Here is a 13,794-nt window from a genome sequence, read left to right on the forward strand (position 1 = left end):
TGTTATTATTGCTTTATTAATATTAGTAGACAGTAACGGTGCTAGACACGAAATGTTTATTAATTTAATAATCGAAATACTTGTAGGAATATACGGTATATTATTATATTATATTAATATTGGTTAGGAAGAAGTTAACAGTAGTTTGTTTTAGTCTTTTTAGAATTTAGCTAGTTTACTAAAAGAAGAAAAAAAAGGGGGGGCAAAATAAGCAATTCAGTGCTGCAAACATTAAGAGTTAAACAGTTTATCTTATTATATATTGTTTTTTATTTGTTCATTGCCGGGCTCTTTCACTCCCAGAACCTTTGTTGGAGTAACCTCTACGGGGACTGTATTTATGGTCACACTGGGGGAAAAAAAAAAAAAAAAAAAAAAGGAAATTAGCATCGTTTATTTGTTCCCACTGTAGGTATTAATTGATTGATTGATTGATTGATCGTATGCACCGCGGGGTCTCCTGAAGAGCACAGCGGAGCCGCTATAAGGTGAGCTCTCTCTCCTCCAACCGACTGTTAGCGTTGTGGTAATTCAGGCTAGCATTAGCTACCTCTACGTTACACCTACACGATATAAGATTGTTATCTGGCTGCGACGGGAAACTAAAACAGCACAGCCGGCGAGGAAAAGCTGCGTTTTTCTGTCAGCCCCGAGCTACAGCCGGTCGTCCTGTGTCCCTGCCCGCTAATACAACACCAACGTTATCATCCATTACGTTGTTTCAGCGGTTGGATTGGTCGTTTATTGTTGTGTAATTAGCTAGCATATTGGTGTGCTGACTCAGCCGGAGAAACAGCAGTGTGTGTATATGCGTTCAGTTAGATAGCCCCATAAACCTGTCAACTAACGACAGATGTTTGTTGTTGTTGTTGTTGTTGTTAACCAACACCAACAACACCATGATAACTGATGAGCTACAGAAGTAGCTTCATGCTACTTGTTAGCTTCGCCTCCGTTCTCGGCTCGAAAACCCCTGGCTGAAATCCCTCCCGTGGGTCACCTCATGTTTAAACGTAAACTTTGAAGTTTTAACATTAGATTCTGCACTGAACAATACCACATTCTCGGTCTACTGTGTGAGTAATGTAGGAACAATTGGCTAATTTATATAAAGCACAAAATAATCACAGACATGAGGTCCGCAGTCTTAACCTCACCAAGTTCTTTCAATGTATAGATGGATCCATCTTGTTATGATGGTTGCACTGTTGCCTGTATTCTGCTTTTCTGTACATGCTGGTCAAATTAGTAAAGACTAAAATGCAGCATGTGTTGCCATATTTTGAGTTAAATTTAAAGAAAACATATTGACTTTTATTACTGTTCACATATTAGCAGCATCACCAATTATCCTTCCATCATCTCAGGAATATTTTAAACATTTCTCTTTACCTTTGTCAGCCTAGAGTCTGTTATGAATAGTGTTTCCAATAGTGCTGCCCTCCCTGTGTGGGGTCATGGCTTTATTAAAGTTAGGTTATACTTAGCAATTGCAGAGATGACTCTATGTGTGTTGTTTGTCTATTTTCTTTTACTAAATTGAACAAGCAACTGTCATAATCGCGTAACAATGCAAGTATTTAATCAAGCAAACATTAGCTGGTTGTTAAATATAATTGTCAGATAATGAGGTATTTAATTTTATTGTAAAGTTGTGATGTGTTTTTATCTTGTAGGGCTCCTGATGAAGGTGTGTAGGTAATACTTTTAAAGCCTTGTAAGACGCCATGTCTGAAGAGGCACTTTCAGAAAGTGACCTGGAGCCCAGCCTTAACAGTGAAGAGGAGTATTTGGAAAATGAGGAGGAGGAGGAGGAGGACATGGAGGACATGGACGAAGATGAGGATGAGGATGAAAATGATGGAGACGATGAAGACGATAGTGTCGGTGAGTGACAAAATGAACTTGTGCCTCTTATTCATACAAAATAATTCATGTTGTTGAGTTAATGATGTATCTCTCTCTCTCTCTCTCTAGAACGACCTGCAAGTGCCCAGAGCAGGACAGAAACAGCCCAGGATGGCAGGGAATCCACTTCAGCTACCTCCGGAGAGCCATCCTCAGAGCCTCCGTCTCGGCCTGCGTCCCGCCCATCCTCCAGGTCTCCCTCCAGACCTGCCTCTCACTCTCCAACCAGCCTGGAAAACTCAAGCCAGAGCAAGCCACACTCCGGCAAAACAAAGAAACAAAAAGCCTCTAAATTAACCAAATCCTCCAAGTCTTCAAAAGGCTCCAAACCTTCCAAGCCATCTAAGCCTGCACACATGAGGAAGAATATCAGGTACGCGTGTCTGTTTGATATGTTCCCTCCGTTATATTAAACAATATACTTTCATGTTTGTTTTTAACTGAACTTTTCCCTCATGCTTACAGAAAGCTGCTGAAAGAGGATCAGCTGGAGGCTGGGACCAAGGCTGCTCAACAGGAGGAGATGGAGAGGCGGAAACGTCTGGAGCAGCAGAGGAAGGACTTCCCTACACCAGCCCCAATTGTCCCAGACTCTCAGCTAGGTGACTGTCCCTCTTTCAGTAAAGTGACACCTTTCCAGTTATAATTAAGTTTGACTTTTTTGTGTATCCTAAATCTCCCACTACCTTCCCATCTCTCCAATAGTGGACACTGCTTCACTTTTCGGAGAAGTATCTCACTTGGTCCCTGCCCTCCTGAGCAAGCAGGATGTGATCTGTCTTGACAGCAGTGGCGATGAAGACGAAAAAGTGGACCCCACGCTGCCTGCGCTTGCCATTAGAGATGGTAAGATATATGCAACTTCATTTTTTTCCCAGACAATATGAGAATCAAGCAAGCTCTCACACAGTGTTTATTTCTATGATGACGCAGATGTAATTGAACTCAGTTCTGGGGACGAGGATGCCCTGCAGATAAGCAGCGAGTCGGCTGATGAGGATGCAGATGGCACCACCAGTTCAGAGGAGAGCAGCGGGGCACACATCAACGACGCTCTAAATCTGCCCGATGCCCAGGGTCGAGTGCTGGTTAATATCAATCACCCCGCAGAGGAGAAAGACCTTTACCTCGCCCCGCAGCTGGCCAGGGCCGTCAAACCTCACCAGGTATATGCCCACTCTCTCTCGAAAGCCTGAAAACATTCACGCTCATTAACAGAAACCCACAGTCCAGCTTGTTTTCTTTGTTTCCTGATTTCTAAGATCGGAGGAATCCGGTTTCTGTATGATAACCTCATCGAGTCTCTGGAGCGGTATAAGACCAGCAGTGGCTTTGGCTGCATCCTCGCTCACAGCATGGGTTTGGGCAAGACTCTGCAGGTCATTTCCTTCATTGACATCCTTCTGAGCAATACTGAGGCTCACACTGTGCTGGCCATTGTTCCTGTGAGTAATCAAAGTATTTACTGTGTTAAAACACCACCTTTCACGTTTTTATTTTGTATATATTAACCTCCGAAATCTTTGTCTCCTTCATAAAAGGTGAACACACTTCAGAACTGGCTGACAGAGTTTAACCTCTGGCTCCCACCCCAAGAGGCCCTTTCCCCTGACACTGACCCTACAGTCGCCGTAGGCCGCGCATTCAAAGTTCACATCCTCAACGATGAGCACAAGTATGTCACATGTTGTTTGCAAGGTTCTTGTCAAAGATTTGAGCAGTTAATCACGCTGCCTCTGTGTGACCTGCAGAACGACGCTGGCCAGGGCCAAGGTTGTGGAGGAATGGTCCAGAGACGGAGGGGTTTTGCTGATGGGTTATGAAATGTACCGCCTGCTGTCCATGAAGAAGAGCTTTGTGATGGGCAAGAAGAGGAAATCAAAGAAGCCCGCAGGGCCAATCATCATTGACCTGGATGAAGAAGACAGACAGCAGGAACTCATGAAAGGTCAGCAAAAGTCATTCGTTTAAGGGAAGCAGGGAGTTTGTGTGCCATTAAAAATGATAAATAATGGGGAAGATGTACCTAGAGTCCTAACTACAGCAGCCTGGGTTTAAATCCAACCTGTGGCCCTTTGCCCCCTCCTCTCCCCCTCTCCTGTCAGTGTTCTGTTTTGTCGAAAGACATAAAGAAGAAGAAGATATACTTTATTGATCCCCTAGGGGAAATTGGTCTTTTCACTCTTTTTTTATACACACACACACACACACAAAAAGACACAAAAAAATAAAGGCAAAAAACCACTTCCCCACACCCAAAAAAAAAAAAATATATATATATATATATATACATAAAACAAATATAATAAATTAGCATAAGAGACACAAAATACACAGTCTAATTTACATTTACAGACTCACTGACTGACTCAGTCTTCCCTTGTTACTTTGTCTTTTCAGGTATTGAAAGGGCCATAGTGCGCCCTGGCCCAGATGTGGTGATATGTGATGAGGGTCATCGCATTAAGAACTACCATGCCAGCACATCACAGGCTCTGAAGAACATCCGCTCCCGGCGCAGAGTCGTCCTGACGGGTTACCCGTTGCAGAACAACCTCATTGAATACTGGTGCATGGTGGACTTTGTCAGGCCAGACTTTTTAGGCACGCGTCAGGAGTTCAGCAACATGTTTGAGCGACCCATTCTGAACGGGCAGTGCGTGGACAGCACACCTCAAGATGTCCGCCTGATGCGCTACCGCAGCCACGTGCTGCACAGCCTGCTGGAGGGTTTTGTCCAGAGGTAAACTTTCTGTCAGTGCTGGATTTAGAAATTTGGACATTGTGAAAAAAAAGCAGGCCAGCTGGGATGATGATTACATGTAAGTGTTTACTGTGGTTATTGTGGTTACAGACGTGGTCACGATGTGCTGAGAGACCAGCTTCCCACCAAGGAGGAGCATGTGATCTTGGTGCGGCTCTCTCCTGTTCAGAGGGCGCTGTACACAGAGTTCATGAAACGCTTTCGAGAAGCAGGGAACAGTGGCTGGCTCGGTCTAAACCCACTCAAAGCCTTCTGCGTATGCTGCAAGGTGAGCCTGTTTTCCTTGCTGTTTGGTAGAAACCACTGGTCATTTTTGTTGACTATTAAGTTATGGCATTTTATTTTTTAAATCAAGAAAGCCTCCTTTTTTGCCCCCTAACCCCTCCAGATCTGGAATCACCCAGACGTCCTCTATGAAGCCCTGCAAAAGGAGAATCAGGCCAATGAGCAGGACCTGGACCTGGATGACATCACTTCAGCCAGTAACCCCCGCTGCTCTGCACCGGGTGCCGGCCTCAAAGCCAAAGTCGCCGACTCGAGCAACAGCAAAGTCAACAACACCCTGCCACCCCTCAATCCCTCGCAGGATAGAGCCAATCAAGTCATCACATATGAATGGGTATGTCATGACAACAGTCCGTGTAAAGCTGATTTCTCTTTGTTTTGCAGCTAAAAGAGTCCTCTTGTTTTGACATCTTTGTTTCAAACCTAATGAACCTAACAAGTAAAGTTTATAATATTGAAATATACTACTGTGATCCCTGGCCCTGAAGTCTCTTTGAGTCACACTGACTTTTAACTCAACTGTCTTCTCTTCCATTTCTTATGTTTCAGGCAAAGGACATAATGTCAAACTACCAGACAGGAGTTCTGGAAAACTCTGCCAAAATGCTTCTGCTCTTCCATTTGATTGATGAGAGTGTGAGAAGAAGAGACAAGATTTTGGTCTTTAGGTAAATCCTCTGCAGAGAATATACTGCATTAAACACAAATCTACCGTTAAGCAGCTTAGAGAAGAGGTAGACTGAGTTTGCATTTCAGCTAATTAATCAGCTTTCTGAGTTTTTTACAAACGCTTGGACATATTTTAATCCTCCTACATTAGCAAGCAGGTTTTCTGCTTCTTTTCCAGGTTACTTTTGTAAGCAGGAATTTCACAATTAACCAAAATTCGGACCTAGAGTGAAACAAACGTGATGGTTGTTTGTAATCACATGTACATAACTGATTCATTATAACTGTTGACTTTGAGTATACCAGTCTCCAGAACACTGCAATCACTTTTAGTCTATTTTATAACAACTTTTTGATTTACTTCATACCAGAATGCACTTCCCTGACCCCTCATAATGTGTTTCTACTGTGTACCCACCAGTCAAAGTTTGTCCACCCTGTCCGTCATTGAGGACTTCTTATCAAAGAGACCCATGCCGACAGGCATCGCCTCTTCTGAAACCCAGAGCCAAAACTGGGTTCGCAACCTCAATTACTACAGTGAGTCATCCAATCTGTGCCCTCCTTCCAAACCAGCAACTCTGCAGAAAGTGTGGTCACCACTGAAACCTCATAGTTGTGATAGTCTTCATTGATTTATTGTCACTGGCTGCAATTTTCTCAAGTTCTCCCATTTGATCATTTGTCTCTTACACTGTGCTGTGGAAACAAGTTTAGGAGCAATCTATTTGCAATTTGACAAAGATGTTTGAAATTGTTATTTTTATATATGTTGCACATATATCCCCCAGGGATAGTTATAGATTCCTCCAGGCATATTACCGCTCTGCCAAGATGAAAAAGTACTTCTCCTATAAGAGTTCAATAGCAATGTCCATGATTAAATATGTCCCAGCTTTATTTTATCTAACATATTGAATGAAAATATTACCATGATACATTCTACTTCATTTTGCTGCAAGTTAAAGTGTATTTGGGGGCTTCAGTGCTTCAGTGTTAAGAGATGATGTATGTCTGTCTACAGGATTGGATGGGAGTACATCTGCCTCAGAAAGAGAGCGACTTATAAATCAGTTTAATGACCCAGAGAACACTGCAACGTGGGTTTTCCTGCTTTCAACAAGGTATGTGTCTATGCTCTCTCTTTTCTTTATTGTTTTCACACTTGCTCTATACACCTCCAGACATTTTATCATTTATTTGCTGTGTACCTTTTTGAAGAGCGGGCTGCTTGGGGGTAAATCTGATCGGGGCCAACCGCGTCGTCGTGTTTGATGCCTCCTGGAACCCATGTCATGATGCCCAAGCGGTGTGTAGGGTGTACCGCTATGGTCAGAGGAAACCCTGCTACATCTACCGCCTTGTCTGTGATTTCACCTTGGAGAAAAAGATCTACGACAGACAAGTCTCCAAACAGGGCATGTCTGGTAAGAGATTTCTACATCTGTTTGTTAGACATTGCATTTATATTGTATTTTGCATTTGCACAATCCCTTTTGGTCAACATTTTTCATTTTAATTTAATATTATTGGGTCATGGAACTGTTATTAAGCCCTTATCCAGGCACATACCCAGATATAATGTGGGCAGTTATTAACATTTACTTGAATCATATCCAGTTTTAAAGCCTTGTGTCCTTTTGTGTTTAAAGACCGAGTGGTTGATGACCTGAACCCAGTGCTGAACTTCACTCGTAAGGAAGTGGAGTCGCTGTTGCATTTTGTGGAAGAGGAACCTGACAAAATTTCTCTCACATCCCGGGAGGACTTTGAAATAGTGATACACCAAGCTTGTCAGCTTTACCCAAACCTCATCACCAAGGTACAGTTGCAGTATATGTTACTCATAAGCCTAACCCTAACCCTAACCCAAGTAATGCAGTTTTGGTGGTTGGATGTTTTAAATAAAGGTATTTGTTCACATACTCCAAGTAGGACAATGGTCTTTCAATGTGCTATTGTGAAATAAGGTTATTTTTTACTGGGAATTTCACAATTGGTAAATAACTGTATAATATTTACCTGTGTGAGAGCCTGAAAAGAATATTGACAATGACAATTCGGATGTGATGACAACCACACAATTACATTCCCACAGCTTATCTAGTAACACTGTCCTCCCGTCAGGGCTCAAGTCTGTCTGTGGTGAATTAAGGAAAACATTAGACCAAAAGGAAGGGAGTAATAACTATTTTTCTATTATGAATCCCATATAAGTGGTGAGTTTGTTATGGGATGTCAGATTAACCTGCCTCTTATGTGGAAAATCTGCTCTGATGGTTCTGATCTGGATGTAATTCAATTTTCCTCTTTCCATTTGTCTCATTAGCAACCTTTCCATCATGAATCTCTGCTGGTGGATCGCAAGGAGTCGAAACTGACCAAAGCAGAGAAGAGAGCAGCCAAGAAGAGCTATGAGGATGAGAAAAGAGCGTCTGTGCCCTACTCTCGTCCATCGTATGCCCCCTATTACCCAACCAGTGATCAGGCACTTGCAAACATACCAGCATTTAACCAACGTGGCTGGTGGGTTTCAGATTGCATCTTTTAGCTTGCATTCCGTTTTGGGTATCTCATTTATCTCGGCAGTGTTTTCCTGTTTGTTTGAGCTTGCAGCTCTACAGTTTATCTTCTTCTTGTGATAAAATCTCATCACATTAGACTTGACTGTTAGAGGATGTGTGTGAGCATCTCATCAGTTCAGCCATCCTATTTTCAGGCGTCCCATGGCACGGCCAGATGACAAGCCTGTGGCAAGTGTCAGGCCTATCCAGTCAACCCCAATCCCCATGATGCCTCGCCAGGTTGGTATGGGCATGGCTGGCTCTAGCTCAGCTGGCAGCCTGCCTGTCAACTTCCTGCAGAAAGCTGGAGTTTATGTGCAGAGGATTGTCACCACGACTGGTAATATATAATATTTTTAAATGATTTAATCATTGAAAATGCCACTGTACACACTGCCATTGGAATGACCAGACATTAACATCAGAAACTTTGTCCGGATCTACAGATATTGTAATTCCAGGAGCCAATAGCACAACAGATGTTCAAGCTCGAATTAGTGCAGGAGAGAGCATTCATGTTATCAGAGGATCTAAAGGTAGTTGCAACAACGCATAATTGCTCTCTGCATGCAAAGCATGCAGAGAGACTGCCTTCATCACATGATTTTTTATCTACCACAGGCACCTACATCCGGACAAATGATGGAAGAATCTTTGCTATTCGATCTGGAAAGATCAGTAGACCAGCAGTCGGGGGCTCTGCTGCGTCGAGAGGTACAAGTTCATATTTATTATCTCTGGTTTCTGTTCTGACTTTCTTTATTCTCTGTGCATATGAAGCCAGTCAGATGCCAGACGAGACTTCCAACACGCACATTTAGATTATCTTCTTATGGTGAGATGAATTTGCTTGTAGGTCACGTTGTTCTGATGAGGCGAATGAATGTTTGGATGTGTTATGTAAATGTAATATGCGGCATTGCGTCAAGTTTAAATCAAAGTATCTAAATAACAATAAATAAAATATAAATAATAAAAAAGATAATCAACAAACTGAAGTATTGCATGGCGTCTGACTGGCTTCATATGCAAAGGGAGCAAAGAAAGCCTGAACAAAAATCTTTTATCTGCATTGTCTCTTTCCTTTGTCACACGCGGCTGTGGCTCAGAGGCAGAGCAGGTCGTTCCTCAATCGGAAGGTTGTGGGTTCGATCCCCGGCTCCTGGTGCCACATGTCGAAGTATCCTTGAGCAAGATACTGAACCCCGAATTGCTCCCGATGCCGTGCATCGGTGTGTGAGTGTGTATGAATGTTAGTTTCTGTTCGATGGACTTTGCCATCACTGAGTGAATGTGTGTGAAAGGGTGAATGTGGCACGTAGTGTAAAAAGCGCTTTGAGTGGTCGGAAGACTAGAAAGGCGCTATACAAGTACAGGTCCATTTACCATTTACCATTTACCACCTGGTTCAGGTAACCTCTTGCAACAGGTATGCTACGTCATTGGCTGGCATCAGTCTCAACCAATCAAATGGAGCCAAACATATACTCATTAAATAAAATGTGTTATTGGAAATGTACGTTTCAGGGCTGCACATTTTTTTATTATTTAAATAAGAAAAACAAGCCTCCAACTTTATGGACATGCAATACAATATCTGGAGTATGCCTTATGCCACTAAATATCTTAAAGATGAGAAAACACAAAAATAAATCAATGCTTATCATTTGTAAACTGATTTATTTGTTCCTCTCTAATAATATTTGTACATTAATGTACATATTTGCGTACACCATTTTATTTCCAGGATTGACCTTTTAAGAATAAATTATTCAGAGGCAGAGGCAAGGTACTTGTCTCCTGACATTTCATGGCTATATTTCTCTCTCCACCACAGACACCCATGGTTCCCTCATCCATCCAGTCAGCAACGGCTGTTCGTCCCCTGTGGATCAACAGCAGCAGTCCCCCAACGGGGAGCAGCGGCCCTCCTCTCCCTTAAGCTCTGAAATCCTCAGAGAGATCAGCCGCTACACCTCATCCACAGGCGATGCCACCGCTGGCATGGGGCACGAATTGCCATCACCGTCGGATGTGTCGGCTGTACCGGCAGGGGATGAAGGCAGCTCGCAAAACAATGAGACTGGTGATCTCAGTAGGCAACTCAGTGACGACCTCCTGAGCTCGTCTTTGGAAATGCGCGCCAGCAAACGCAAGAGTACTGAAACCCAGGGCAACGCACAAATAGGAGGCAAACGCACCTCCGCCGCAACACGTTATCCTGCACTGTCCATGAGCTCCAGTGGGCTCAGCTTTCCTCCCGTGGGTTTGAACTCCTCCTCCCTACTGGGGAACCTAGGTCACATGAGTCATCCGCTTCTGATGGGTGGTAGTGGTGGATCGTCATTCCTTCAGACACCAGGACAAACACTAGCTGACCTACAGAACATGTTCCCTTCTGCCACAGGGAACGGACACCTTCCCACGCCCTCCTCATCCTCTCTGCCCACTGTTTTCTCCTCTGCTTCCACCACCATGCCTATGTCGTCCGCTCCATCGGCAGCACCTTCTTCATCCCTGGCATCAGGTTCTCTGCCTCCTTACTTGATGAATCCCAACATGGCAGGCCTGCTTTCGCCAGGCTTCCCTCTCAACTACAGTCAGTCGCTGCTCTCTGAGCCGAGGATGTTCTCCACCCCTCTCCTCTCTGGGTCAGGGGGATTCTCTGCACCTAACTCCAGCTCTACTACATCCAGTTTTCTCTCCCATTACAACAATCCAACTTCCAGCCTGTTGGGGGCGGCTCTGACCCAGCCGGACAGACATCAGAGTGCCGAGAACGGCGGCAGTAGTTCTGATGACGACGTTATAGAGGTGACAGGACAGTAGAGACTCAAAAAGTCTTGGGGAGGCAGTTTCACACACAATTTTATCAATCATGGCTAACATGTAGTACATTAGGGATGGGAATGATTATACATTAAATAAACAAAATTAATTCTGTGACAGTATTTGCCCTAATGGTCAGATACATTGTTATATTCTGAATGTGTGATCAGAAATCACATGAGGTCAAGAGAGGAAAAAATGGGCATTCTACAATGATGACGTGACCGGGCATCTAAATAAAAATAAAAACCAATAAATAAAACAAAAGATTGAGATAAGTTAAATGTGGTATGGCCTTGCTGTTAATCTAGCCATTTAAATCATTCACCTAATCCTCAGATAAACTGCATTCCCATTCCTAATGGGCTTATTAAACTCCACTCACACACACACACACACACATATACACATACACATACACATACACATACACATACACAGACTCTTACCTGCAAATGAGAGAATCAACTTGTACCTTAATGACTTTACAAAGTCAAAGTAAGAAATCCGTATGCTGAATATCCCAGACTTGTTCAGCTGGAGCATCAGAGCAGTGGGAACAGACCTTTGTCGTACGGGGGACCAGCTGAATATTTTGGGGGCTTTCTAAGCACAGCCTCTCCTGCTACACTTTTAAGCAAGGCCTCGTCGTGCTTTTTAATTTTACCTTTCGAAATCAGGTGGAACAATGTGATGAAAACTTGTTTGGATTGCCTCGCAACACATTGCTGTGTCGAGCGCGAACCAAAATTTGACTCGCTGTTACACATGTCAGCCGTACTCAACTGCTGAACACTAAATAACTGATTTTTCTTCAGCACTGTTTCCTTTTTCTAGTATACAAAACTGGAAAAATACACACCACAGTAAATCATAACAGCGGCTACAGAATGAAAACCCATTTGACAGTGTATTTAGAGTAAAAAAAATCCTTCAAGGCTGACCTTTAACAAAAAATTTTAGGCTTTCAGAGCATATTTTAGTCTTTAGCAATTTGATAGACATTGTAGCATCCCCTGTTGAAAGGATATTATGTGTGATACTATAACTGAACATGTTGATACTTTGTAAATAGTCATTATCATTGTTTATATTGCAAGTCAATACTGTGCAGTGTGTAGATCTTGGTTGTAGGGAGATGGCTCATTATTACAGTGACTAGCGTGACGAGAAATACGCCCTCGCATTGACGCTGGGGAAACGAATTTATGTTCAACTTTATAATTTTGCTTTCCTTTTTTTGTTCTTTAAAACTTAAATGAATGTACTTTCATGTTAGCCTTTGATAACACAGGGGCTGGGGGCAAGGATTCGGACTGTGTTCTTTCGTTTTTAGCCTTAAATAAATAACACAAAGGGGTCTTGAGTCTTAGCATTTATCTAGAACATCCTTTTTACAGATCTGTTGGAAGAACTACTGAGTATCCAGACAGTCGGTGTCAAACTCAAAACACAAGCGTATGGTCGGTTCAGCATTGTGACTAAAAAGCACCAAGTGTGAAAGCCAAAAGGAGCGCAAACCAAACCACCTAGCTCATTTGAGAAAACCTGTGTTTTGTTCCTGTTTTTTACATCAGCGTCCCCCCCCACCATCTGTTGATATATCATCGTTCAGTCAATGTTACACCCTACATATACTTCCTCACGGATTATTTTCAGAAACCTGCTGAGAACAAATATTACCTAAACTGTGGAAAAACATCGCATTCTTGCAGCCTGAGTGTATAAAACCTTAAAGTCAATGTAGCCACCGACCATCAAACCAGATGTTTTCATTACAACCACCTGTGACTGTGACAGAACCAGGTCAGGCAGGTGTGGTGGCCTTACCAACCTGACAGTGCCATTGTGTGGTAGCTTTTCACAGAGGTGCATCTTTAAAAGCAGTGCAGTGTAAAGTAGCTTCTGTCAGTAGTGTCGATATCTGCTGTGCTTTAGGGAGTTTAGGTCTTTGCTGTTCTCTGTAGCCTTGTGTTTCTGTGTTGTGATGACACCTCAAGGTATGTAGATTTTAGGAAAGTCCCTTTCCTCCGTTGGTAAAATAGGCTAGACGCAGTGGTTATTAGCCTTTAGAAAACACTGGATAACCTGAGACAACAGGTCATTCCCTATGAAGTAAAACATTTTTGTAGAGATGCTTTCTTGTGGGGATCTTTTGCTCCCACAGTCCTGAGTACTGTTCACTTTTTTTGTTTTATTTGCTACTGGCTCCTTCCGTTTCTGTTGTGGATGCTTCTTTTCTGTCATCAAGGACCTCTCCACTTTTCTTTAGCATTTTTTGGGAACTTGTGATGGTCTGTTCCAGATTTGAAGGTGGAGCTGGTACTTTGAAAAAGAATCATATCTGCTTGTGAACTGTACATCACACTGACGCCATGTCTTTATTCTCAAGTCTATTTCAGTCCGTTGGAAACACGTTGCATTTGAATCTTGGGAATCGGTTTATAAAACAAAACCTGTCTGCCATTTCATGTCAATTATGTGCATTTTTTATGTTTCATGGGAATTTTTTCATTTTTTAAAATGTTTTTTATAACTTCTTATTGGTGTTTACTCACCTGGCAGTTGTTTCCCTTATTTCAATGTAAGTGTCTGAAATTTATTTATTTATGATGGAAAATATATTGTTTTTGTAATTACATTTTTTAACCCTTTGTTCACTCTGACCCATTGACGGCTGATCCAGTAAGAATTTCGTACATGCAGCCTAGATTGAAGCAGAATATGACCGCGTTATCAATGTTATTTTAACAATAAAACACTCTTCTATTGCAG

General features: G+C 42.6%; 1 protein-coding gene across 2 annotated transcripts; it reads left to right on the top strand.

Moving 5' to 3' along the window:
• Positions 1 to 337: 337 nt before the first annotated feature.
• On the top strand, positions 338 to 13,793 carry rad54l2 (RAD54 like 2). Of its 2 annotated transcripts, XM_051413934.1 has the most exons (22): positions 338 to 488; positions 1,677 to 1,887; positions 1,978 to 2,281; positions 2,374 to 2,510; positions 2,614 to 2,754; positions 2,842 to 3,074; positions 3,171 to 3,353; positions 3,450 to 3,583; positions 3,660 to 3,856; positions 4,309 to 4,651; positions 4,763 to 4,940; positions 5,061 to 5,291; positions 5,507 to 5,625; positions 6,048 to 6,166; positions 6,651 to 6,750; positions 6,848 to 7,053; positions 7,279 to 7,448; positions 7,956 to 8,152; positions 8,346 to 8,530; positions 8,637 to 8,726; positions 8,812 to 8,904; positions 10,028 to 13,793. In XM_051413934.1, exons 2-22 carry the CDS (start codon positions 1,728 to 1,730, stop codon positions 11,017 to 11,019), a joined length of 4,512 nt encoding a protein of 1,503 aa, XP_051269894.1. In that variant the 5' UTR covers positions 338 to 488; positions 1,677 to 1,727; the 3' UTR covers positions 11,020 to 13,793. The 2 variants fall into 2 exon arrangements, with proteins under 2 accessions (XP_051269894.1, XP_051269895.1); XM_051413935.1 differs by lacking the exon at positions 8,637 to 8,726.
• Position 13,794: the final 1 nt, after the last annotated feature.

The sequence above is a fragment of the Dicentrarchus labrax genome, unplaced genomic scaffold, assembly GCF_905237075.1.
Source record: "Dicentrarchus labrax unplaced genomic scaffold, dlabrax2021, whole genome shotgun sequence".
In the NCBI taxonomy this organism is placed as follows: Eukaryota; Metazoa; Chordata; class Actinopteri; family Moronidae; genus Dicentrarchus; species Dicentrarchus labrax.